The sequence below is a fragment of the Thunnus thynnus genome, chromosome 15 (genome assembly GCF_963924715.1).
Source record: "Thunnus thynnus chromosome 15, fThuThy2.1, whole genome shotgun sequence".
Lineage (NCBI taxonomy): Eukaryota > Metazoa > Chordata > Actinopteri > Scombriformes > Scombridae > Thunnus > Thunnus thynnus.
The window spans coordinates 2,164,387-2,191,252 of NC_089531.1; the positions used below are offsets into that span (position 1 = coordinate 2,164,387).

The window sequence follows — 26,866 nt, forward strand, 5'->3', positions numbered from 1 at the left end:
TATTAGCTTCAGATAAACTTTTTAATACATTTTTGCACAGAAGGAGGACTGTGGATTTTGTCCTCCATCACTTCCATTGTAAGGTCATTATGAAGGGATCTTCTAATGGTCAGTATGAACAGGAGGAATGATTACAGCAAGAAAAACAGTTACAATAACAATAAAAGTTAACAGTTTACAAGAACTAAACATCCATTTTCAGAATGTCAACATTTCTAATATTGCAAAGAAGTGAAAAGTTGTTTTCCATCAGAGTCAGAATCACATTTAACTGTCGAGTGCAAACTGCTAATCATGAAAAACATGAAGACCTTAAAGCATTACTGCACTTCACTTTTAACTTCTAACTTTACATCATTCACACCATCAGCTAATGTGTGTGTGTGTGTGTGTGTGTGTGTGTGTGTGTGTGTGTGTAGGGGGGGGTGCGGTCACAATGCACTGCATCCTGACATGTGGTTTTGTGTGTGTGCACATTTGCCACCGTCTTTCGTCACTGTGTGAGTCTGTAGATATTTCAGATCATATATGTAGATTTTAAACGCTTGTTTACATTATCTCTTTTCACCTTCATATTACTATAATATATAATATAAGTAAAAAGAGAATGAATAATATGTTTATCATATGTTTAATTATTTGATTGTAGTGTATGTTATATATAATATAATATGTATATATACAGTACATATATAATATAATATTTTTATTTTTGATTTCCTTTTCATCTTTATTACTATTTCTATCTTTAATCTTAGCAGCTATAAGCTAATCTAGGAGGGCCTAAACTGCATTTCACTGCACATTGTATTGTTTGTTTTGTGTACGTGACCAATAAACAACTTTGAACTTGATTTATTCAAATACATGAATATGACAATGAACCTGAACGTGTTTCAACAAATCACTAAAATCTCTATAAAATACTTTATACAGCAGCTAAATTCACTGTATGGAGAAACTGACCTTTACCTTCAGACTACGATATGAACAATATGTAAAATACTGGAAACAATGGACAACATACTTTATATGTGTCTATAAGATGCATCATGCTGCACTCTTTTAACCTGAAAACACCAGTAAAAATAAAGAGTTGCACCACATTCATCACTCACTCTATGACATGAACAAACATGAACATTATTATTGAAGCTGATGAAAAAGAGTAAAGTTCTTACCTGCTGTCACATTACAGCCCAGAACTAAAGCTAACAGGCAGATGCAGATGTTCATCCTCATCCTCCAACAGACTGAACCACAATGAACAGAGACAGTTTCTATCTGAGAGAAGAACAGGAACTCAGTGTATACGTGTGTTCCTCTGACTTCAAAAGCTGCACCCTCACTTCCTCAACTTCTTTCTTTTTTTTGGTTAATGAACAAAGATGTTTCCTGTTTGTGAACACAGAGTGTGATCACAGTTTTACTTGCTGATAGTTTTTAGTTTTTTAGTTTTAATGTGTCTCTCTCTATGCGTGTGTGTGTGTGTGTGTTTGGTATTGTTGTTTTGTATGTATGTAATTTGTCTCAAGTCTTTTGCCAAAGAGATTTTGGTCTCAATGTGATTTCCTGAACAGATAAAGATGAACTGACTAAGAAATTAAATACACAGATCTTTTCTATTTTAGAAAAGTGATGATTTGATTTGTACACAAAGGTATTCACATATTATAAAAACACACTTTTACCCACATACAGTACATTCCAGCACTGTCCCTCAGAAATTACCTTCATGTACGACTAAATTACAACAGCAAATATGTTTTTCTAGAAACATAATGCTGCTGAATTATGTTTTCTGTCAACATAATGAGAAAATGTTGTTAATTAATGTATTTGGCAACTTGCGAAGATGTTGATACTGAACATATTAGTGAAACAGTGACTGATGTTTAAAAATAGATCACATTTTTAAAAAAGAAATTCAACAACCAAAAGAAAAAAAAAAACAATGAGAGCTTCCAAACAAATAAAAAACCAAACCACCACATTTTGGGTAATCACAGTCTGAGACTATATTTCGGATTTGATCGTTTCAACTGAACTTCTCAGCCAGATATCAAACCACACAGAGAGACCACTCAAGCACAAACGCTGTTCAGCAGCAGCCATATGTGATGATTTAGAGGAAGCGTGACGTTTTTCCTGCATGACAAACCTCTCGGTGAGGGGACATTTTTTCTGTTCCCTAGAACTTTAGTGTGGCTGCAGTGTCATGAACGTTATCTGCAGCCTCATCTGATCTGGTGTCATCACAGAGAAGCAGTAATGCTGATGCAGGCGGTCGGGTCACTAATGCTTAATACAGACACACTGACGGTGTTTTCACAATATCACAAGAAAACCGCTTTTGTGTGCGTCTCCATCATTGTGTTTGTGGTTTGTTGCGACGGCTCTGCGCAGGTGCACCAAAAGATCAAATGTGTTGAACTTTGACCCCAGTTGTAATGTTGGATCTGTGAGGAGCACAGCTGGTTATTAGCAATAATTCAATAATTGATAATTATCAGAGATAATTATCAATTAGCAACCGTGGGGGGGAAGAGGGAGTTGCTTTGTCTAACCAAGACACTGCAGTCACTTCCGCAATTTAGTTTTCGCATGATGTGACTTCCTCCCAATAGTCATGTATGCCATCTAAACTCTCGTGCCACCATCTTGCCACTCACACACACAAACACACACATACGCACGCTCCCACCTTCGTGTTTTCACTATACATACCTGTTAATGTATGTTTGCTTAGGTAGAATTAGATTAGATTTCATTTAGGATGGTAATTTATTCATCAAAGCATCGGCTAAATTTGTTAACTCTGCTCTTGCTTAATAAACACTGTTATATCTTTAAAGAGAAGTCTTTTGTCATTATTATGTTTGTACATTGTGAAAAGTGGCTGATTGAGAGAGTCAGAGCTCAAACTCAAACCTTCTTCGTTCATCCGTGAATGCTGATATCCCTCAGATATTGGTATTCTAGATGAACTCTTTTATGAGACCACCTTATTGTCTGGTTATTAGTCCCGGTTTCCTGGTGGTACCCTGTTATTATTAATTCATATTCAGAATTTTATTAATTGTAATAATTAATAATTATCTCTGATAATTATTAACTATTACTAATAACCAGCTGTGCTCCTCACAGATCCAACAGTTGATGCCCCGTGTGAGGCTCCCAATATATCAGTATTTATATATGTGTATATATATGTGTATATATATATATGTATTGTACACAGTGTTCACTAGCGGTTGTGTTAGCAGAGAGTTGTTAGCATTCCGCATGATAGTTGTTTAATCCTCTACTACATTACCCGGCTATTACTCACCAGCGGTGCTAAAGCCACCTCATTAGCATTCTACTGGGATAGGTTGTAGGGAAGAGTAGGTAAGTTAGACTAAATCATTAGATCTGCTACTACCACTGTTATGCAACCTTCACAAACACATCTGACATATGGTCTTGGCAGTGCACCTCAAATCCAGTTATGACTAGGATTCACACATCACTTACAGGTACATTCAAAAACACACAGGTCGGACTGGACTCCCTCCTTCCCTTCCCACACCAGTCTGCACCGTTCCACTGGCTAACTCCAATCTCTTTCGGGAATGAGCCTATTAACCTAACCACCTTTCTGTCTTTTTCCCTTTTCTTTTCTTTTTATGATTTTGAGTTGTGTTATTGATGATAAACAAAGAGCAGCAACAGTATTTGTGTTGGTTAATACCTTGTGTACCTAGATGTAGTCAGAACACTGCCGAAACGTTGCCTCAGTAACTGCCAAGACAAGCCTCTGTGAACTCTGAACTCTGTGAACTGTATGGACTGTTTCAACTCTTTTTTATTTCAGGAATATACAGATTGTTCCCACCTTCCGAGTATCTCATAAATACATGGACTGTGTAACCCTCCAGTTACTTCCAACCTACAGGAACTGTTTTGCCCTTGGACTGTGGCCAGCAACCCACTCTTCAGACCAAAGGGGGGGAATGTTGGGCCTCATACTCCTTGTGCATGAGACAAAGGCAGGCCTGCATGCAGTCACAAAGCCTGATAACAAAGAAGGGTGCCCAGTGAAACAGAGGGAGTCCAAGTCAGACTCCATCTCCCAGCACGCTCTCCTCAGTTCGCACCTTGGTGTGAACTCTGCGGGAAGTCCCAAACTCTTGTCTCCCATTGGCAGAGACACACCGACACCACCAGGAGTCATGGCAACACAGCCGTGATGTCACCGTAGCTTCACACCTGCCCAAACAAATCGCACCAATGGGGAAAACAAACCAGAGTTTGATTTAACTGGACTAAAAAGTGCAGGTGTGAAAACACCCTTTAAGTGTCACATGTCACATGACATTGGAAAAACAAAGGTCTTGCATTGCGGGTTCCACATTGATCGGTGCAGTATTTACCATTCCAGTACTTGGTTGCACAAAGCATATTGGAGAGAAAAATGTTGGTTTTTTTAGCAAACTTTTGATGTATTAGCTAAATATTAGTAGATATGGTTAATGGTGAAAGCCACTATTTTCTACCATCGCTACTGAATCTCTACATCCCTCTCAAAGTGGGTTTCCATCCACCTTTTTTTATGCGCTTTTTCAATTTGTGTATAAAAAAAAAGTGTGATTGGAAATGCTGGAAATTCGAAAAAAGTTGGAATATTGCATTAAAAGTTTTTGTGCTCGGATGAAGTGGTAAAGTTGACGTATCCATAAAAGTAAAATGCAACAAAGTGGAATAGAAACAGATTTAGTGAATTAAATGTCCCTGAAGCTTCTGCCCTGCTGGAGAAATGAAACACGGTGGCAGACATTTTTCACTGTCACGTTTTCCATCACTTCAGCTTTGACTGTCGCTCTATTAATTACGTCATTACTGCGTCAGCTTCTTCTTTTTGAGTTTTCCTGCACTCGATGAGAGAATCAGTGCCACCAGCTGTTAACTTTGATGCACTCAACCATTAATATTCGCAAAACAGTAGTGGATGGAAACACACATTCATCTGCATTTTCGTTTATCAATTTCCTGAAATTTTAGTTAGAATACATTTGAATGGAAACCTGACTTCAGACTGCTCACCTTTGATCGTGTGCATCGTGTTTGTGGGTCTTTACGTAAATCACATTTATAAACCATTTGTTGCTTACCCATCTATCATCTTTGTGACCCCTAAAATAAAGTCTTAAGTATCACGTATTTGGAAAAACTACAAATACAAATTAAATTACAATATTGGATACCATATCAGTTATCAGTTATTATCAGTTGGGAAAAGGTGTAAACATATTAATATTCTATATATCACACAATATTACCTTAAAGCTCATAAGGAAAGGATAAGGCTGCGATTTTCTATATTTTTCTCCTAGTCAACAAATCTCATGTTTGTATCCAAACCAACAATGAACTGATCTACTAACAAGTATTGCGTGTGTATCAAAGCCTGATATATCTTATTCCTCTGTGCCGTAGACCTCCGTTATTGTCCAAAAACTATTAAAAACACATCAGTGAGCCACACCGCTGCACTGGGTGACATGTTCCCTCATCATGAAGAGTTTGGTCACGTTAGTTTGTTTAGAAATGGCTCCAAAGACTAATAACAGTGATCATGTTTTCAGTCTCCAGAGAGTAGTTCTGTGTAAGGCAGACGCCACTGAGCATGTGCAGGAATGAAATTCTGTTTACAGCTTCACTAGCTTGTTGTGCTACATATCGCAACCTCTTGCCTACTATATTTCATATATATTCATAATATTACAAACTTTAATTGATAATTCAAAGACAACAAATGATAATTTTACATACCATGTCACATTTGTAAGAAAACAATAATATTTTTGGCCAGACAGACAACATGCATGCACTTCATTCCAAGGGCGTTAAACAGTGACAGTTTGTCCTGCCCCTTGGTGTCTGATACTGACACACAGGACACTCTTTAGCATCTGTATGAGACACACCGGCTTTTAACTATCTCCAGTGTAAACCCATCTGTGCCATTATTAGATGCCATGAGACCAATGACGTCTATATAAGGTGACATTTCCTACTTAGGAGGAGGTGGGTTGGTGATGGCTAGAGAGTTAGATGGCAAAAAGTGGACTTATAGAGTGGATAGCTTTACATGAATAAATAAATGCTTTTTCATGCATAAAGTCATGATAATTAATGCATCTTTATCACAAAGTGTTACCATGAAACTTATTTTTTGATACCTTACTCAGTTTTTATCATGAAAAATTACTCCAAGATTTGACCAGTTTTATGTTTCTCTTTGTCTTTTAACAGATGTAAACCAGATATCACTCAACAGGCTCCATCTAGTAGCAGCTGCCAGACTTTTAACTAATACCACCTTTAGCATCTCTACACTGGCCACTTATCTGTTTTCGGTTGTGGTTCCCAAAACTAGATTTCAGACTAGAGGGGATCAATGAACCAAATCATTATCTTTGTATCTGACTTTTTTGATTTGTATCTTCTGTCTGGCTCCCTGGTTTCTCTTTCTGTATTTGTTCTATATAAAACACTTTGTAACATTGGTTTAGAAAACTGCTATAAAAATAAGCTTTATTATTATATGATAAAACTGTAAATTAAAACGGGTGACAAGAAGAATTGCACATACTAATAGATTAATTTAAAAACTCCTTGCCTGCAGTAACGTTATAGCCCAGAACAAAGACTAACAGGCAGGCGTAGGTGTTGACCCTCATCCTGACACAGACTGAAATGATTCAATATGCAGAATAATGTTTGACACATTGCTTTGTGGGCTGATAACAGGAAACTTACACTTGTTCCTGAAAAAAGAAAACCTCCTTCTCAACGCCTCTCAGTGTCTTTTTATGGTGAAAGAATGCTAATGTTCCCTTATATATATATATATATATATATATATATATATATATATATATATATAAAAGGGAACATATATATATGTATATATATATATATATATATATATTTTTTTTTACAGTTGGTTACCTTCATGTTCAGTACTGAGTTAACTACAATACTTCAAAACTCTTTACACAGTTAACACAACAGCAACAATTATGGAACAAACTGGGACACATTTGCATTGTCACACAGAAAGCATTCAGTGACTACAGCCTTCAAATGTCCTCAATACTTTTCTCATTCAAACACAAACAAGCAACAAAACTCTGTGGATCTGTAGCACATTTTACATGTTTACATCCTCACTTCCAAACTCTTCAGTTTATGTTCAAACACTAACATGTATTCATACGGACAGCAATCTGCCAAATCATAACCACAATGAAATACATCTATATTCAAACAAAAAACAAGATGTGGTGTCAGAAATAAAGCCCACTGAAAGCTTTCCTGCTGCATTTCTATGACAAGTCTGTCTTTAAATCCCCTTTTTGTTCTCCCCACATAGAAAAAACCACAAGGACATTCACGACTGTATACCAGAAAGGAAGTGTTACAATTAGCAATGTGGTTTATTTTATATGACTTGTTGGTGAACACATCGACAAATCTGTCCATTTTGGAAATATTGCCACAATGGCAACAGTTACCACAGGGGAAGTTGCCCACAGGTTTATGAAGCCAGGAAGTGATAAACAGCTGTGGACCAGCTTGTCTTGTAAAGTGGGAGCCCATCTAGAGACAAAGGTGGGAGGTTCAGCAAACAGTTTCTGCAGTTTGTAATATATTCTATTTGCATTTGATGATGTTGCGGATCTGAGTAGACTGTTTGCTGTAAGTCGAAACATTTAATATGATGAGTCCGGACAGTAGGTTGTTTTCTTACTTTCTGGGTCATAACTCTTCATGTTTAGAGTGTGGTCTATATAAGGATGTAGAGACAGAGAGACGAAAGGACATTATACATCAGTAAATGGTGAATTCAACAGAATATATGTTGAATAAAAATCTTCTTTTTGTGATCCAGGTGTTTAGAAGACTCTCTGAGGATTCTGGAAATGCTTTCAGAATTGAGGGTTGTCAAACCCCCATCTGAAGTTTGCCTCGTATTTATTCTTCACAAAAGGCTGCGCTTGTCTCTGTGACTCGAATGAAATGCAACACATGAGAGGCACAGACTGGGGCTAGGTTTCAGTTGTCAAAAACAAATTATAAATTAAGAAATAGTAAATGTGGATATCAAAAGCATCATAACTGTAAAAAAAAAAAAACAGAGTTTCATTTTCAGTATCAGTTCCTGAATGATATGAAAAAAGGAAAAGAAGTGCTGTGAACCAGCAAAAATTGAAACAGAATAGAACTCTGGTGTACTGTACAAGTGTTTATTCATAAATCAACATGAAAAACAGTTCAACTCAAACAAAGCAACAAAGGACACGAAAGCATTTTGTTTTCTGGTACTTTTTTGAACTTTTTTTTTTTTTTTTTTACAACAAAACATCTATTAAAAATAAATATTCAAAGGCTTTCATTCTAAAGGATTGCAGGAATGCAATAAAATAGAATATAGTCCTATTGAAACAGTTTTAATCTTCACCTACAAAACTGAGGAATAAGCATTTTTTCTTTCCATATTTTGCAACAAACAAATCTTTCAGAAGTATATTTTTACCTGACAGAAGCTAAATATTTATGTAAAACTATACAGGTATTGGTCATTGTTCTCAAGCACTTTGGGTTTCTTCAGTAAGGAATATGTCGGGTCATTCAGCTGCGGTGTACCTGTGTATTGAGATGAAGAATTACAAACAGGCAACAAAATTCATGACGGGGAAAATTACTACCATCTGCTTCCTATCAGATACATCTGTCCATTTACTGTTAAGACAAGATCAGAAAAAAGAAAAACTGAAAAATGTAAAGAAAAGCTGTGAAGGCCAAACCAAAAATAAGAAACTCAAACCAAAATACAGTCAGCACAGGCCTGCTGAGGCTGTTATTTTGGATGCAAATCAAATTTCTTTCACATTCTAGCTCTATGTCAGATTTTGGAGACATAATAATTTTGGGTTGCTGTTATTGTTTTTTTGAGTTTTTATCAAGCGGCAACCTCCGGGGCTGAAAAATGAAGCCACTGCCGAAGTGCCAAAAACTGCAGTTCCCTGAACGGCCACTTGAGGCTCCAAAAGCGATTCAATCCCCATAGACCCCCATGTTAAAATGCCCAACTTTACAGCAGAAATAAACATGTTTACAGCCTGGTGCAAAAAATGGTTTTGGTCTCTGTAGCTAATTTCACCTTTAATGACAACTGCACAGGGGGTAATTTCTTTTATAACTCACCCGTTTAAATCTTATTAAGCTGTAAAGTTATGCATAGTGAAGGACATGGCTGCTTTGAGTGACAGGTCCGCCAGCCACTAGGTGGCTTGTTTCAGCCATTTGGCCCGCCTCTTTGCCCATTTTTGATTGGCTGGGAGTTAGGCAGAGTCACGCACTGCCAAGATGGCGACGGCCGGAGCGGCTCACTTTGAGCTTCAAAACTGCTCTTCAGAAACCAACAGGTGACATCATGGTAACTACATCCATATTTTTATACAGTCTATGGTTTTTATTAACAGATAGAATTTATTCCATACAATATTACTTTTTACACTTGTGTTTCATGGTGCTTTGATTGTTAAAAACTTCCTTATATACAAGGTAACATATTAATATCATCCAACCCAAAATGAAGAACCAATGATTTACCTGTTTTATTACCATCAGGCAAAGGGTCAGTAATCATGGAATACGGTGACTCAGTTAGATATGTGTCTGTAAGAAGAAACAAAAGATAATTAATCTATGAAACGTCTAACCAGAAATATATCTCTAGAATCTTTGATTGAACTGTAAAACTGTAAATGTTGATGACAGTTCAGGCTTGACCGATCTTGTTTCCCATTGGTGGAAGATCAGGGATGGTGCAATATGTGGGTTCATTTTGGTTTGATCCACCTATTAAAACATTTACCAACAAACATTTATTATAAAGAACTAACTGACCTTTTACGCCACAGGTATTAATACTTTATTCCAACTTTTGAGCGGGCTGTCAACATCAGTGACCAATCAGTTGATGACCCAATGAAAAGGCATTTTCAAGTAAAGGCCTTTGCACTTCATGTCCAAATTTTTCCAATGTGCTTTTGAACACATTCTCTGACAAATGTGTGATGAAAGCAGAACCTTTGTGCACTAAGTATGCTGCATTTTTTAACAAAATTATGATTCTGCAGCTATGCTAGCAGCTCTGTGAAGCTGTACTTTGAGCTAACGTCAACATGCTAACATGCTCACAAGTTTGACATGCTGATTTGGTGTGTTAGCATGCTAAAATTAGCTAATTAGCACAATGTGCAGCTGAGGTTGATGGGAATGTTGGGAGTTTTTCAAGAATGTGGTCATCAAGTCTTGGACAAATTGAAGTTTTTGCACTCATGATGTTGCTAGACAAGAAGTCTGGCAAACCATCCAATAGATGTTCCAGTCAAAAATTATAACCTGATGGTGGCACTAGACAAAAAGTGAGAGATCATCAAACTCAGGCTTCATCCTCTGGAAAACATGAATGTCTGTTCCAACTTTGATGGTGATCCATCCAGAAGTTTATGAGATATTTCAGTCTGAATCAAAGTGACAAACAATCGCTTGAAAGACCAACATGGCCATCCCCTGAAGCCATGCTGCAGAAAATTCCTAACTCAACAAGCACATCCAGACTGCAGGAGATCCAGCTGTTAGCTACTGAGAAAATAATAAAGGTCATTGCACTTATCAAAGGAAAATATATCTAAATGTTATGTCATAATTATGACATCCGTAACGCGACTCAGCGTCTCATACGAGATCAGTACGTCATAATTACAAGAAAACCGTCTTTGAACTGTTCGCTGCATTTTCATTCAGCTCAACAACAAAACACAGCCGTTAGCATTTTGGCTAAAACTCTGTACGCTGCTTCTTAACTGATTCAACCACCACAATAACCTGCAACAGTTCCTGTAGCTACACAGATTAGATAAGCCACATCTCTCAGTTATGAGAGCAGTATTTCGTAATTACAAGAGAAAGATCTCACAATTACAAGTTGATGAGTCACAGTTATGAGATAAGTCCACCATTTTTCTTCCTTGATGAATGCAGGACAGTTCTGTACAAGTGTTTGATCATTTACCTGAGAAAGGTATGTTTGATCATTTACCTGAGAAAGTCTCCAGGCAGTATTCAGCTGATGGTCCACCAGAGCTTTCCACACCTGCCAGAAAAGAAATGAAAAGAAGATCACTAAATTTGATGTTTAAGGTACAGTAGTATCTTCTTGCTTGTTTTGTAAAACAGTAAAACAGAAATGCATTTTGTGTATGAAGATATAAAATAATGGAAAATAATGTTCAAATAGATGATAAAACATCTTAATTTTGGTTTAAGTGACATAAAACAGCCTCAGAGATATGACTACTTGTTATGGCTCCTATCTTTATTTGGATTACAGTAAGAAACTGAGTTGCACCTCAGGAAACAGGTAAGAAATATGTTTATTGTGCAGCAGATGAATTATTTTTTTAGTCAGATGGTGAGAAGAGTCTTTGAGAAGCTTTTGAGAAGCTGTGGAAGTTTATAATGATATATACTGTATGAACTGTGTCTTATAATGCTACAAGTTCCCCTCTGAAGACTACAAGCAGTTACAGTTGAAGGACTTCAGTATCACTATAGTGACAGTGCATGAATGCAAGCACAGTAAGCACAGCATAGGATTTAATTTTAGATCAGTCTCAATCATAATAGAAAGAGGAAGTTGTCATTTTAAAAAGAAACACTTCTCATTACTCACGCTTTGTAGGGTTCAACCCTTCATCTCGTATCTCGTCATAGATGTGGTGTCTTTCTTTAGGCTCTGCAGAAAGGAAAACAAATTAGTGAATAACTTAATTATTGCTGAATTATCACTGATTATCTGCTTTAAACTCTGATGACAAACAGGCTGACTTTGATACCATTAGTTTTAATTTTTATGGAGTAATCAGTGAATTTCATCTGTGTATGGAAGTGAAGGGCAACCGGCAAAAAATGTTCTGAGATTAAATCAAAAGTCTAAAATTAAAGTCAAAATTCTGACATGAAAGCTGATTATTTAATTTATAAAATTCTGAACATTTTCTAAGAGAGACATGAAATAAGAAATACATTTAAAATGTAAAAAGTAAATAATCCATACTATGAGTGAGGTATAAGTAAATGTTAAGTAATTATAATTTTGCATGTTGTGATAAAAACACTGTATATCTGTTAAAAAAAAGGTATAATTCATGTTAATGTGCTGCAATCATATATCCTGTAAGAATGCCTTTTGTTTATTGTTAAATTATGAACATTTAATTTACGAGCACATCTTTCTTGTCTTCATCAAAATTTAGTGTGATTGTAAATTTCCAGGTCAGACTTCATTTACCTCGTCTTTTACACCTCTGAGCACAGTAGACGGTGATGGTGATGAGGAGGACGAGGAGGAAGGAAAGAACTATCCCCACCACCAAAATAAGAGATGGCTTCTGATCTTTAGGAGCAAGTGAGAGACAAAGTAAAAGTTCAAAACAAACATCCCGACATGATACGTGTTATATACAGTACAGCAGCCGGCTGCACCAGCCAATCAAAAATCCATCACTAAGTTTGTGTGTGAAGTTCTTCTACTAACTACTAACTAGTTTCAGTTTTTAGTAAATCAGGTTGCACCATTAACTGTTAGAAATGTTTTATCTAGTGAACATTTAATGTGTAAATCGATAGCAAGGAAACATCTGTAGTGCCATCTAATAGCTGTGAAGTGTGAGGGGCCGCTGGTTCCACAAGTGTTTATTTTATTTAACCATCCAAGCGGTAGAAGTGCTCAGTGTAACATTGTCTGTGAGAAAAATGAACAGAATTTTTACCTCCGGAACCAGGAACGCCAAAAATATCTCCTCTAATTTTGCAACTCTATGAGAAACAGCCAACTATGTAAACAGGAAGTGACTGTAGCATCATGAGCTGTAACATAACTTCCAACAATAACAGTTTTAGGAGCCAAAAGATAAAATAAACTGAACTGCAAATCCTTTTTCAATGTAGGTGTGACACAACAAAAACCACCTGAATGTTGCGCATGTTGTGTGCTCGACTTCCAACATTGAAACTGTAGTTTCACTTGAACACAGTGTTAAAACTTTCCCAGGCTCTTATATCTGTATCTGTTTGTTTAATTACTGCATTTAAAGTGTTTTCTGCTTTTTGTTCTTCTTTGAGTTCTTGTCTCTGGGCTCTCAGATCAATAACAGCTTTTAATCAGTTTAACAATTCAACATTTAGAACTGTTTCATTTTACTCATTTTGTTTTCAGGTTTCTTGATGTGACTTATTTATTGCAGTCATACCTGTGTTTGTAGCTGGTGGTGATGTTGTAGAATTTGTTGTAGGTGATGTTGGTTCTTCATTATCATCTGTGCAGAATAGAGAAAATATATATTACAGGGCAGAAAATGTATTTTACTACAGCTAACTGTTTACAGAATGTCACAAATTGATTCAGTTTTTGAAAAAGTACCAACGTTACTTTAATATTTGTGCTGAGTCAGCAACAGTTCAAGTTCTCACAACAAAATCCACCTGAATGTTGAGCATGTTGTGTGCTCGACTTCCAACATTGAAACTATAGTTTCACTTGAACACAGTGTTAAAACTTTCCCAGGCTCTTATATCTGTATCTGTTTGTTTAATTACTGCATTTAAAGTGTTTTCTGCTTTTTGTTCTTCTTTGAGTTCTTGTCTCTGGGCTCTCAGATTGATAAAAGCTTTTAATCAGTTTAACAATTCGACATTTAGATCTGTTTCATTTTACTCATTTTCTTTTCAGGTTTCTTTATGTGACTTATTTATTGCAGTCATACCTGTGTTTGCAGCTGGTGGTGATGTTGTAGAAGTTGTTGTAGGTGATTTTGGTTCTTCATTATCATCTGTGCAGAATAGAGAAAATATATATTACAGGGCAGAAAATGTACTTTACTACAGCTAACTGTTTACAGAATGTCACAAAATGATTCAGTTTTTGAAAAAGTAACAACACTACTTTAATATTTGTGCTGAGTCAGCAACAGTTCAAGTTCTCACAACAAAATCAACCTGAATGTTGAGCATGTTGTGTGCTCGACTTCCTACATTGAAACTATAGTTTCACTTGAACACAGTGTTAAAACTTTCCCAGCCTCTTATATCTCTGCTACTACTAGTTTACTAGTTTTAATAAATCAGGTTGCACCATGAACTGTTAGAAATGTTTTATCTAGTGAACATTTCATGTGTAAATCTATAGCAAGGAAACATCTGCAGTGCCATCTAATAGCTGTAAAGTGTGAGGGGCCGCTGGTTCCACAAGTGTTTTTCCGGTTTTCAAAATTTTCTTTAACAATGTCGTTGATGTTACTGAACATAGAAACTCAGGACTCTCCTGGATAAATGAATGATCCTACAGGTTTATATTCTGACCACTAGTTTACAGTATTTACACTTAGTTTCTCAGAAATCATGTTTTGTCTGTGATTTTGGTGGACGGCTAAGAATACTACAATACCCATGAGCCTCAGCTGCTGTTGCTATGGAGAAGAAGCCTTTGGCTCTGTGGACTGTAAAATCAATTTTGTCAACACTGTAATCTTTGGCTTCTGCCTGCTGTTAGCAGTGCACATGAGTGGATTTTAAGCTCAGTGATTGGCTGTTTCTTGCAGAAATGCACTTTGGGAGTCGTAGTTAATTTCTACCTTGAAATGTTTATGTACACAGTCAACTTTTTATCTTTAATTGTTCATCTTTTTTTCTGATAATTTAACCATCCAAGCAGTAGAAGTGCTCAGTGTAACATTGTCCGTGAGAAAAATGAACAGAATTTTTACCTCCGGAACCAGGAACGCCAAAAATATCTCCTCTAATTTTGCAACTCTATGAGAAACAGCCAACTATGTAAACAGGAAGTGACTATAGCATCATGAGCTGTAACATAACTTCCAACAATAACAGCTTTAGGAGCCAAAAGATAAAATAAACTGAACTGCGAATCCTTTTTCAATGTAGGTGTGACACAACGGAAACCACCTGAATGTTGAACATGTTGTGTGCTCGACTTCCAACATTGAAACTATAGTTTCACTTGAACACAGTGTTAAAACTTTCCCAGGTTCTTATATCTGTATCTGTTTGTTTAATTACTGCATTTAAAGTGTTTTCTGCTTTTTTGTTCTTCTTTGAGTTCTTGTCTCTGGGCTCTCAGATCAATAAAAGCTTTTAATCAGTTTAACAATTCAACATTTAGAACTGTTTCATTTTACTCATTTTCTTTTCAGGTTTCTTTATGTGACTTATTTATTGCAGTCATACCTGTGTTTGCAGCTGGTGGTGATGTTGTAGAAGTTGTTGTAGGTGATGTTGGTTTTTTTTTATCTTCTGTGCAGAACAGAGAAAATATATATTACAGGGCAGAAAATGTATTTTACTACAGCTAACTGTTTACACAATGTCACAAATTGATTCAGTTTTTGAAAAAATAACAACACTACTTTAATATTTGTGCTGAGTCAGCAACAGTTCAAGTTCTCACAACAAAATCCACCTGAATGTTGAGCATGTTGTGTGCTCGACTTCCAACATTGAAACTGTAGTTTCACTTGAACACAGTGTTAAAACTTTCCCAGGCTCTTATATCTGTATCTGTTTGTTTAATTACTGCATTTAAAGTGTTTTCTGTTGTTTTGTTCATTTAGATCGATCACCTTTAATCAGTTTAATTTAACATTTAGATCTGTTTTATCTTACTCCCTTTCTTCTTTTTGTTTCCGGGTTTCTTGGTGTGACTTCGTTTCTTTGTTGTTGTTGTTGGTGGTGGTGGTGCTGGTACAGTTGTTGTTGTTTCTGTAGTTGTAGTTATTGTTGCTGTAGTTGTAGTTGGGGTTGTTGGTGGTGGTGTCCTGTTTTCTTCTGTGTGAGATGGAGGAAATAGATACAACAGGGCAGCAAAATGCATTTTACCACAGAAAGTTATGAAATCATTCATCAGTATTGGAACAGGAAATAGGTGATGGCCAGTTTTGTGGTGAGTTATCAAGCAGAGCAAATGTTCTCATGACTTAAACCACTTGAATGTTGAGGATATTGTTTCTGTTTAATTTGAAGCAGCATTAAAGTTTCTCTCTTATGTGAACTGATCATATTTGTTATTGTTCAGCCTTGTGTGTCGTTATATTTCTGCATATAACTCTCTGTAACACCAGGCTAGCTGTTTCCTTCTGTTTCCAGTCTTTATGCTAAGCTAAGCTAACCGGCTGCTGGCTGTAGCTTCATGTTTAATGGACAGATATGAATGTGGTATCGATCTAAGTGGTGGTACCAGTTTTTCCTTTCATTTGTCACCCGTCTGTACTTTACATATACAGAATATACGTTGCCTGTAAAAAGTTTTCACCCCTCTTGGAATTTTACATGTCTTTTCACACCCATCAATAGAAAATACTCTTATGTGTCAAAGTAGAAACAGATCTCTACAAAGTGATCTAAATTAATTACAAATATAAATACATCATCTGTTTTATTTGTAAAATATAGATCTGGAAAGACACTTGTAACTATCAAACTCAAATAAATGTAGTGGAGTAAAAAGTACAATATTCTCCTCTGAGATCTAGCGGACAGGAAGTAGAAAGTAACATCAAATGGTTCCAAAAACTGTATTTAAGTAAATGTACTTAGTTACATTCCACCACTGGTTGATCTTCTCTTCTAACTCTCAGTAAGAAAGTTAAACATGTTAATAAATTTACCAAAATGTCAGATTATTCCTTTAAATAACTTCTTCTCTGTGCTTTACCTGCCTTCATATTTTTGTGTGTGTCTTTGAGTTCTTGTGTCTCACCTCTCTCAGACTGATCACCTTTGATCACGTTTAGATTTGCAGCTGGTTTTCCATCACAGTAGTACAGTCCAGAGTCACCAGGCTGCACGTCTGGTATATTCAGATACTTGTGAACAGCTGAAACATGAGGCCTGATTTGTTGTTGTTTTCCATCAATCTCTCTGGTCCATGTTGGAACATGTGACACTCCAACAACATCAGGACATGTCAGAGTGACGTTGGACTTCTCTGCAATACTGACTGTTGTTGTTCCTGTGAGCAACAAACATTAAGTTAGTAAAAACCAAGATTCATGTGTTATAACATGCCATCATAAACACATGTATTCATGATAAAGTCAGTGACACATGGAAGAGTTTTGTTCCAAAACAAGATTTTCTTTGATAAACTATCTTCTGTTTCTACACAAAGTGGAGAATTGTTACAGTCACTAAAAGTTCTCTGACTGTATTGATACCTAACTTAAAGCTGCATCAGCTGCAAAGCTTATCAGACTGTTTGTGTCGGCCACTAATTAACAGAAACATCAGTACAGAAATATGACAGATAAATAAAGGTTTGAGGTCATTTAGAAACAGTTTCTGCACTGATGAGTTTATTTTTACACTCTATGAGTCTTCATCAGTCTGAGTTAGTCATATCAAGTGGATATCTGACACATTTACAGTCTTTTTAGCATCAAATTCCCTCTTTGTGTTTCCTCGGACAGTGTTTCCCTGTTGAGCTGCAGGTGGAAGTATAGTAACAAAAAGAGGGACTTTGGCACTAAAAAGACTGTAACGTTGAAAGATATCTACTTGATTTGATTCATTTGGACGCTGAAGCTTCATATTAGCTTCAGATAAACTTTTAAATACATTTTTGCACAGAAGGAGGACTGTGGATTTTGTCCCCCATCACTTCCATTGTAAGGTCAGTATGAAGGGATCTTCTAATGGTCAGTATGAACAGGAGGAATGATTACAGCAAGAAAAACAGCTTTAATGTTCATTTGGGCTCCTGACTGTTGGTTATAAGTTCCTAAATGAGGTTTTAGAGAAAAGGACTTAATTCAGGTGTTTGTTTCCTGTGTGACTCTACATGAACAAGACGACCTGTTCCTTTAAAAGGAAAAGAACAATAGAAATGACGTATTAGAGAACTTTAAAAAGATATTTTTCTTCACTGACCATAAAAAGCTGTTTATTAATTTACCACAAACAAAGTAAAGCACATCACATAAAAAAATCTAATAAAATGACGAACGTAAAAAAATACACAGAAATATTTAAGTAACTACAGTAACAAGAAGTTAATGTTATAAATGAATTCGGCCTCTATTCTTAACAGTCGGTGTGAAATTAAAACCTGGTTTTGAGTTATGAAAGTAATAAGTAATGATGATGTTGTTTCTTACAATATATTTGTTATTGAAGTTAAAACCACATTTATCTTTGAAATGCATCATTTCATTAATATGTCAATGTATGTATTTAATCACAGTTTAGAAAATGAAAAGTGAAGCACAGAGACGAGACTTTGAAACAGGAAGAAACAGGAAGCAGAACAACTTTGACAGAGTTTGATGTTACCTGATGGGATCACCGTCAGTTCCACAGCTGCTTCATTATTACACAAGTATTTTCCAGAGTCTGAGACAGCAACTCTAGAGATGAACAGTGACTTATCTGCTTCTGAACCGTATCGTTTGTGGGGGTCATTGAATCTTTGCTCTTCGTCACCATCAACTATAAATATGTCAACTGTGTTTCCATTAATCTCTCTGCTCCACGTCACTTTACCCTCCACAGAGTGAGAACAACGCAGAGAGACTTGTTGCTCCTCTTTGACTATTTGATGGATTATTTCTGCAAAAGAAACACAGTTTACAATAACTAAACATCCATTTTCAGAATGTCAACATTTCTAATATTGCAAAGAAGTGAAAAGTTGTTTTCCATCAGAGTCAGAATCACATTTAACTGTCGAGTGCAAACTGCTAATCATGAAAAACATGAAGACCTTAAAGCATTACTGCACTTCACTTTTAACTTCTGACTTTACATCATTCACACCATCAGCTAATGTGTATATTGTTATATACAGTCATAATGCTGCATCCTTACATGTGTTTTTGTGTGTGTGCATGTTTGTGCACCACAGTCTTTTGTCACTGTGTGAGTTTGTGGATATTTCAGATGATATATGTAGATTTTAAACACTTGTTTGCATTATCTCTTTTCACCTTCATATTACTATTCATTCTCTTTTTACTATCAGTAATAATATTTGTTTTTTAATATGTTTATCTATATGGTCGTAGTGTATGTTTTATATAATGTAATATATATATAAATTGTATATATATATATATATATATATATATATATATATATGATATAATATTTTTATTTTTGATCTGCTTTTCATCTTTATTACTATTTCTATCTTTAATCTTAGCAGCTATAAGCTAATCTAGGAGGGCCTACACTGCATTTCACTGCACATTGTATTGTTTGTTTTGTGTACGTGACCAATAAACAACTTTGAACTTGATTTATTCAAATACATGAATATGACAATGAACCTGAACGTGTTTCAACAAATCACTAAAATCTCTATAAAATACTTTATACATCAGCTAAATTCACTGTATGGAGAAACTGACCTTTACCTTCAGACTACGATATGAACAATATGTAAAATACTGGAAACAATGGACAACATACTTTATATGTAAAAAGTAAAAGTAAGTAAATGTATTTGTACAGCAAGTGCTTTACAAGCACGTAATACAACATACAAAAAAGAAAGATTCATAGCAGATGAAGTGACCACCCAAGTCACGTGATTAAATAGTGCAAAACTAAAAAACACAATAAAACCATAAAATGCTGACCTGGTGCTTACAGGTTACCCTGCCTGTCTAAACGAGTTTGTCTTTAGCTGCTTTTTAAATGAATCCACAGAGTCAGCAGACTGTGAGGGAGCAGGCAGAGCGTTACATAGTTTAGATGCTACGACTTCAAAAACTCGATCACCTCGAGTCTTAAGGCGTTTGTGTGAGACAGACAGCAAGCCTGACTGTGCAAAGCTCTGTAAGTAAGAATGAGAATCTTAAACGGGATCCTAAATGTGACAGAGGCAACCTTTACTGGAACAACAACCAGAACCTCCGTCTCATCAGCACTGAGCTGTAACAACTTTTCTGCCGTCCAGTCTCTAATAGCGTTAAGACAGTCGAGGAGCCTGGGAGTGTAGATACAGGCCTCTAGTTCTCTGGCAAAGCAGGAACTAAGTTAGATTTCTTTAATATGGGCTGGATAGTAGCAGTTTAAAATAGGACAGGAAACATCCCGAAGACAAGGAAGAATTAACAACAGCTCAATTAATTAATTAATTAATTATCAATACTTGCTATAAGATGTATCATGCTGCACTCTTTTAGCCTGAAAACACCAGTAAAAATAAAGAGTTGCACCACATTCATCACTCACTCTATGACATGAACAAACATGAACATTATTATTAAAGCTGATGAAAAAGAGTAAAGTTCTTACCTGCTGTCACATTACAGCCCAGAACTAAAGCTAACAGGCAGCTGCAGATGTTCATCCTCATCCTCCAACAGACTGAACCACAATGAACAGAGACAGTTTCTATCTGAGAGAAGAACAGGAACTCAGTGTATACGTGTGTTCATCTGACTTTAAAGGCTGCACTCTCACCTCTCAAATATCTTTCTTTCTCTTTCTTTGTGGTTAATGAACACTGATGAGGAAACTCTAGTGTGAACAGTGTGATCATGTTTCACACGGACAGTTCCAGGACATGAAAGTAACTCAAATGACTTTATTACATATTAGTTATTATTGTTTTTAAACTGAGACTGAGAGACTTTAAAGTTTTACTCGCTGATATTTTTTAGTTTTTTGTTTTAATGTGTGTGTGTGTGTGTGTGTGTGTGTGTGTGTGTGTGATGGTTGTTTTGTGTGAATGAACTGTCTTCTTGTGATCTTGTATGTATGTAATTTGTTCTCAGGTCTCTTGCTGAAGAGATTTTGGTCTCAATGTGATTTCCTGAACAGATAAAGATGAACTAACTAACATATTAGATTCACAGATCTTTTAAAAAAATTTCTGGGTGAACACAGTCCGAGACAGATGCAGCAGAACTTTCCAGCCAGATATCTAACCACACAGAGACCACTCAAGCACAGAAGCTGTTCAGCAGCAATCATATATCTTGATTCAGAGGAAACATGACGTGCTTCCTGCATGACAAACGTCTCAGTGAGGGGACATTTTTTCTAATCTCCAGAACTTTAATCTGATCTGGTGTCATAACAGAGAAGCAGTGACACTGATGCAGGCGACGGGTCACTAATGCTAAATACAGACACACTGATGGTGTTTTCACAATATCACAGAAAAACTGCTTTTGTGTGCGTCTTCATCATTGTGTTTGTGGTTTGTTGCGACGGCTCTGCGCAGGTGCACCAAAAGATCAAATGTGTTGAACTTTGACCCCAGTTGAACTAACCTTTGTAGATGCTGTTGACCACTGCTTGAACTGAAAGATGGACTCAAGACAAATAACTTTTGTTTTTGAATTTCCAGAACTGGACAATAACAAACCCGACCTCATATCAAGACCAGACAAAAAATATATTTGCTTGGTTAAATATCAGCAAGCAGATGTTGCCTCGTTTGGGACTGTCTCATCCAATGTGTGGGAGACAGAGAGCTCAATCAAATTATCCAATATCCTTATTTTCAACAATCATTGCTTTGCACCTGCTGTCAGCGGCAGCAAAAGACTTAACAAAAGACTTAACTCCAGGAAACAAGGTGGTTCAATAGTGTTAAAAGGAAAGTCACACATAGAACATGAAGCAGAAATGACTTCTACATAAGTTTATTAATAATTGGTGCACAAAGATAGAAACAGGGAAGGATGTGGAACTCTATTCTTTGGTGTGTAGTGCAGAGTTGGGTGGAGAGTATGTGTGAAGTTTGACATCATGCAAAGGAAATACAAACAATGATCAAAGCTTCAAGCAGCGTTGAACGTGCCCTCGCGCCTCTGCACACGTTGGGCTGTGGTGCAATTGAAGGGCTTCTGTCACGGGCATGTAGATGTCTTCAGATCCGGGCTGTTTTCAGACAGTGCAAGAAGGAGATAAACATCACTTCCTTTGTCCACTATTTTCCCTGCTGCTGGGGCTGCGTTGCTGCAATTTCATAGGGGGCGCTATTCAGCCAGTTTACATCACTGATGGAATATTGTCATGTACACATGTTCAGGCCGGGACTCTTATCAAACATGTAAAGTTTGATGCAGACTGGAGTATTTACAATAAAGTCATAGCAACTTCCTCTGTCATGGCGGAACATCAAATCTCAACAGTGTGAGAATTTTCTGAAAAGTGAGACATGTCTGTCTTGTTCACACCTGTGTAAGTTTTGGGCCCATTCACTTGAATTTCAATTAGTATATTGAAAACTCTAGAAAAGTAAAGACTTTTAACCCACATGACCTGGTCAAAGTTTGATTGAAATGTGTACTGTCAGGTGTGTAGAGACAATAAGTAACTGCAGCTGGACACAGAAAAATACTCATATATTTGAATGGAGAGTGTGAGTGAACCGCTCGGTGCTTGGGCCCTAATAAAGGAAAAACTGCAGTACAGAGCTACAAATCTTAGTTTTCATGGTATTTTTCTACAGCACTTTATCACTAAACTGTCACTCTCCATTTTTTCCCTTCCCCTCATAGGTCATCCCCACTACTGGATTATACATATAATAATACATAATTACATAATTATAAGACTTATATTGTAAAATAAATGATAATAACACCAAACTTCATACAAAGTTTGTATATAATCTACTGTATGTATATAGGCCTTTCTGCTGTATCCTACAAAATGAGCTGCATTCAACCCCCACACCAGTGGCAGCTGGTGACTCAAAAAATTGGGGAGTACAGGAGGAAAACCAACATACCACATCAAACTATATCATTGTCCCCCACCTGATGAAATCGGAGGGGTGGGGGGCAATTTTATATGCCAATAAAAAAATTTGCTTTTAAAAACAAAACCCCCTGACTGGTGTAACGGCTGCTTCTTTAAAGACATTTAGCATATACATATTGTTTCTAAACAAAGAAGAGCTCATTTTAGCCATGGACTGGTTCAGATGTGTGATTTTACCAACAAAGTAAAATTCAAATTTATAGTATTGTTCTATTGTGACAACAGATTTATGTTCTCATCAAAATCAGACAAGATATCACATGATTTACACGTGTTTCCTATGTATTTTCTTAGTATACAGAAATATATAAAGTACCACAAAGCATATAATGTGATACAGGAACAGATCAGTGCTGAATACTAGAAAGACTGAACACTAAAAACATTCACAGATCTAAAAGTGTAGGTTCACATCAGAGAGTATTAATGCATGTATCAAATACATGACTTACACACTCTTATCTATGTGCACGACATACAAAATATAGTCTACAAAGCTGACATGTTAACACTGGGGATGCAACGGATCACAAAACTCATGGTTCGGATCGTATCACGAATTTGAGTCAAACAAATAAAACTTTGTTTTCCATCTATTCTGTAACACACTTACAGCAAGAAACAGTAATGAACTTTTGCCCATGGTCTTCAATGAAAACATTCAAGACAAACAACATTTAAGATGTCCAATGTTTAAATAAACTAAAATAAAATATATAAAATATTCATTGCTCAATTATTGCAATATGAAGCATGATACCTTCCTATTTTAAACATGGTAGTGAATGAAACAGCCTCTGTCCACATCATCAAAACTTGATGATAACTTAGAAACATGAACACACGTCTTGTCCTGCAGCTTGTTGAACGAGCCACCAAACAAACATTCACCGCTAACGTCAGTTAGCAGCTAGATGCTAATTAGCTGCTCAGCTGCAGCACATCAAACAGCGTGTAAACATACCTACAGATGTCACTTCGGACCCATTAGATGCTGGTTTGATCGTTACCCTTCAAAATCCCTGTTAGCAACACGCTGTCTGCCCATGACTTGTACTTACAGCAGTTTGTTTATTTTGTCTTAAATGAGCCATTAAATTTTGCAATTAATCTGCAGTTCATATACCTGCCGAACTGTGGGGGGCGATCCGTACGAATCTATATTGTATCATATTCTACTTACTTTAAGCTTATTACTCAATATACGGCTCAGCTTAAAAACGAACTAAAGAAAGAAACTGTCAGAAGCAAGCAGCCAGACCTCCTGCACACTAATCATATAACATCAACAGGTGACTGAACAACCACTCAATTAAAAAAAGGATCAATTCCACATGAATGAGTGAGTCCAGACAGCTCACTGTAACTTCAACAAGCAAAGTACCCACAACACATTATATATATATCTCTGCTGCATCCTTGTTAAGGAGATAAATTCACACAACAGCCACACAGAGAGACATTTAACCATCAGAGATAAAATTAGCGACCAAAGAGACAAAGAGAGAGAGAAGCTGTATCTGACTCATGTTATCTGATGTCTTCTTCTTTATTCAGTCTCTTTATCCTGTATTTTTAAATCATCAAGTAGCCATATTACAACTAAATATGAAAACTGAATATACTTTTAAAAGAATTACAATTATTATTGTAGTGATGTTGGCTTACTGTTACTTTGCATTTACGCATGCAGCAGGGGAAGAAAATATGTAGCTGCAATGTCATGACAGCTTATATATGGACATTTCAGTATTTAGAAATAAAGCAACTTGCTGCAAACCTTTAAAATGACTTGTATGTGTCATTTTTGCATTTCTGAAACTTTTTTTTGCCTTTGACAGACACCTGTCAACTCTGGCTAGCTAACATATTACACATATTCCAGTGAGAAGCAGCAGCTAGTAGCAATCGTAACGCTAACACAGGCTACACAAAGTTAGCTCTACAGGTAGTGACAAATAAACTGAGTGTGTCCCAAACCATCAACCAGCACCACTGGTTAAAAACAGAGACGCAACCCTCATACAAATAACGTTAGCATGAAAATAACAAAGTGTCATTAGCTTGAAAACAATAAAGAACCATTAGCATATAAATCCATCTGTTTGACTGGTATTTGTTATGTTGGCGTGAGAACAATAAAGTCTTGTTAGTTTGAAAACAAAAAAAAGGAACGTTAGCATGAAAACAATTAAAAACATGAAAATTGAATAAGTGAATGAACTGTGTGATATAAATAAACCTACATTTCTTTGTCTAATAGGAACAAGGTTTGGGTTGCCAGTATTTATGTGAAAAATTCCCTTTGCTGGTGTTTATCATTTATTTATTCGGTAATAATGCAATTATAAATGTTTAATGTGTTATTAATAAATACTGCACTAATCCATCATGTCTGTGGTTATAAATATCATTGAATCATTATTAAAGTGTTTTTTATATTGATATATCAAGTCTACATGTGCAAATGTTAGTATTGTTAATAGGTGGGTTTTGGTCCAGAAGGCCCAACGTGATGAATACAAAAAGAGCTAAAAAGAAAAAGTCAGCGCACACAGTCTCCAAAATCACAAAACACCTTTCATTTATGTTAAGTTTTGCAGCTTTCAGTTCGCAACATGTTTTTTTATCTACCGCAGATTGACATGAGAATTACAACACAATGTTTACTTCATTAACTTTGGCATATTACTCTGTTATATTATATGCCCTTTGTCATCAAAGTGCATAATTGTATTACCTGTATTACCCTGTAGTTCACAAGATATTACCCTCTTATTCCCTTGTTATTCCTGAGCTGGGTTTTCCCTCAACTCTTCACTCAGCCACTGACTTTATCCTGAATGCATGACAGCAGATAATAATGAATTATAAGACATGAATCTTGTTTTTCACTCTGCACATCTTTGTACTTGACGACTGATGAGGTTGTGATTATGTTCACTTATCTTCCAGATGCTCCTTTCTTGTGACCGGTGTTTCTTCATATAATAATTGCAATCCTCTTCTCATCATCATCATCGTCAGCACTGCCTTCAACACCTGGAGGACAACTGTCTGAAGTTTAAAATGACATGTCTATAAATGCTGTATATAATGTGAAAATGCATTAGAATTATTGATTTTTTGTTATTTATAATAGATCAACATTTTGGGAAACACATCCAATCATTCCCTTTCTTTCCGAGTGATTTGAGAAGCCTTCATCTGCCAGTTTGTTATATAAAAAAGATGTATGAATAATATAAAATGTATTAAAATGCATCTGAATTACATTCAATACTTGTGGAAAACACCTCAGTAATTGTGCAAACTTTTAGTAAGTGTGAGTCATGATCACTGAGCCATTAAAGCCATTTAAATATGTTTGTGTAGCAGTAGTGTAGTTGATGGCATTTCCTCTATGGGTGATGCTACAGCTACATGACAGATTGCACAATTCATCCTTGTACAAACTGAGCTCTAATATTCCTGGACAGAAGTGAACTTTTCTCCAAACAATCATCAGTCACCATCAGCTGCTCAGCATTATTTTCTTTCACTTTGTGCATTTTGATGCAGATCTGGAAATTTCTGAATACAGTATAATAAATTCAGAGGATTGTGCAGACTTGGTGTTGTTTGTTTTTCCTTTGCATGATGTCACACTTCACACATACTCTCCACCCAACTCTGCACTACACACCAATGACTAGAGTTCCACATCCTTCCCTATTTCTATTTTTGTGCACCGATTATTAATATTAATTAATTAATTAATTATGTAGGAGTCATAAGTGCACCTGCGCAGAGCCGTCGCAACAAACCACAAACACAATGATGAAGACGCACACAAAAGCAGTTTTTCTGTGATATTGTGAAAACACCATCATGTGTCTGTATTTAGCATTAGTGACCCCTGCATCAGTGTCACTGCTGTGACACTGTGTTTATTTGTGTTCTAGAAAGTAAC

The 26,866-nt window shown here is 36.2% G+C and overlaps 1 protein-coding gene across 2 annotated transcripts in view; it reads right to left on the reverse strand.

The window, feature by feature from the left end:
- The window catches only part of LOC137198158 (transcription initiation factor TFIID subunit 12-like), a 153,598-nt gene that overhangs the window by 7,896 nt on the left and 118,836 nt on the right, over positions 1-26,866 (reverse strand). Inside the window, exons 1-13 of one of the 2 annotated variants that reach the window (XM_067611821.1) lie at positions 20,431-21,153; positions 18,463-18,738; positions 16,892-17,143; positions 15,799-15,960; positions 15,364-15,429; positions 13,884-13,949; positions 13,371-13,436; positions 12,410-12,514; positions 11,792-11,854; positions 11,159-11,212; positions 9,844-9,912; positions 9,664-9,729; positions 8,131-8,694 (exon numbers count right to left, since the gene is read on the reverse strand). In XM_067611821.1, the coding sequence (XP_067467922.1) occupies positions 8,603-8,694; positions 9,664-9,729; positions 9,844-9,912; positions 11,159-11,212; positions 11,792-11,854; positions 12,410-12,514; positions 13,371-13,436; positions 13,884-13,949; positions 15,364-15,429; positions 15,799-15,960; positions 16,892-17,143; positions 18,463-18,738; positions 20,431-20,491 (1,398 nt within the window). In that variant the 5' untranslated portion in view covers positions 20,492-21,153 and the 3' untranslated portion in view covers positions 8,131-8,602. Of the gene's footprint in view, positions 1-8,130; positions 8,695-9,663; positions 9,730-9,843; positions 9,913-11,158; positions 11,213-11,791; positions 11,855-12,409; positions 12,515-13,370; positions 13,437-13,883; positions 13,950-15,363; positions 15,430-15,798; positions 15,961-16,891; positions 17,144-18,462; positions 18,739-20,430; positions 21,154-26,866 lie in introns of those variants that run through there. The other variant, XM_067611820.1, reaches the window with a different exon arrangement.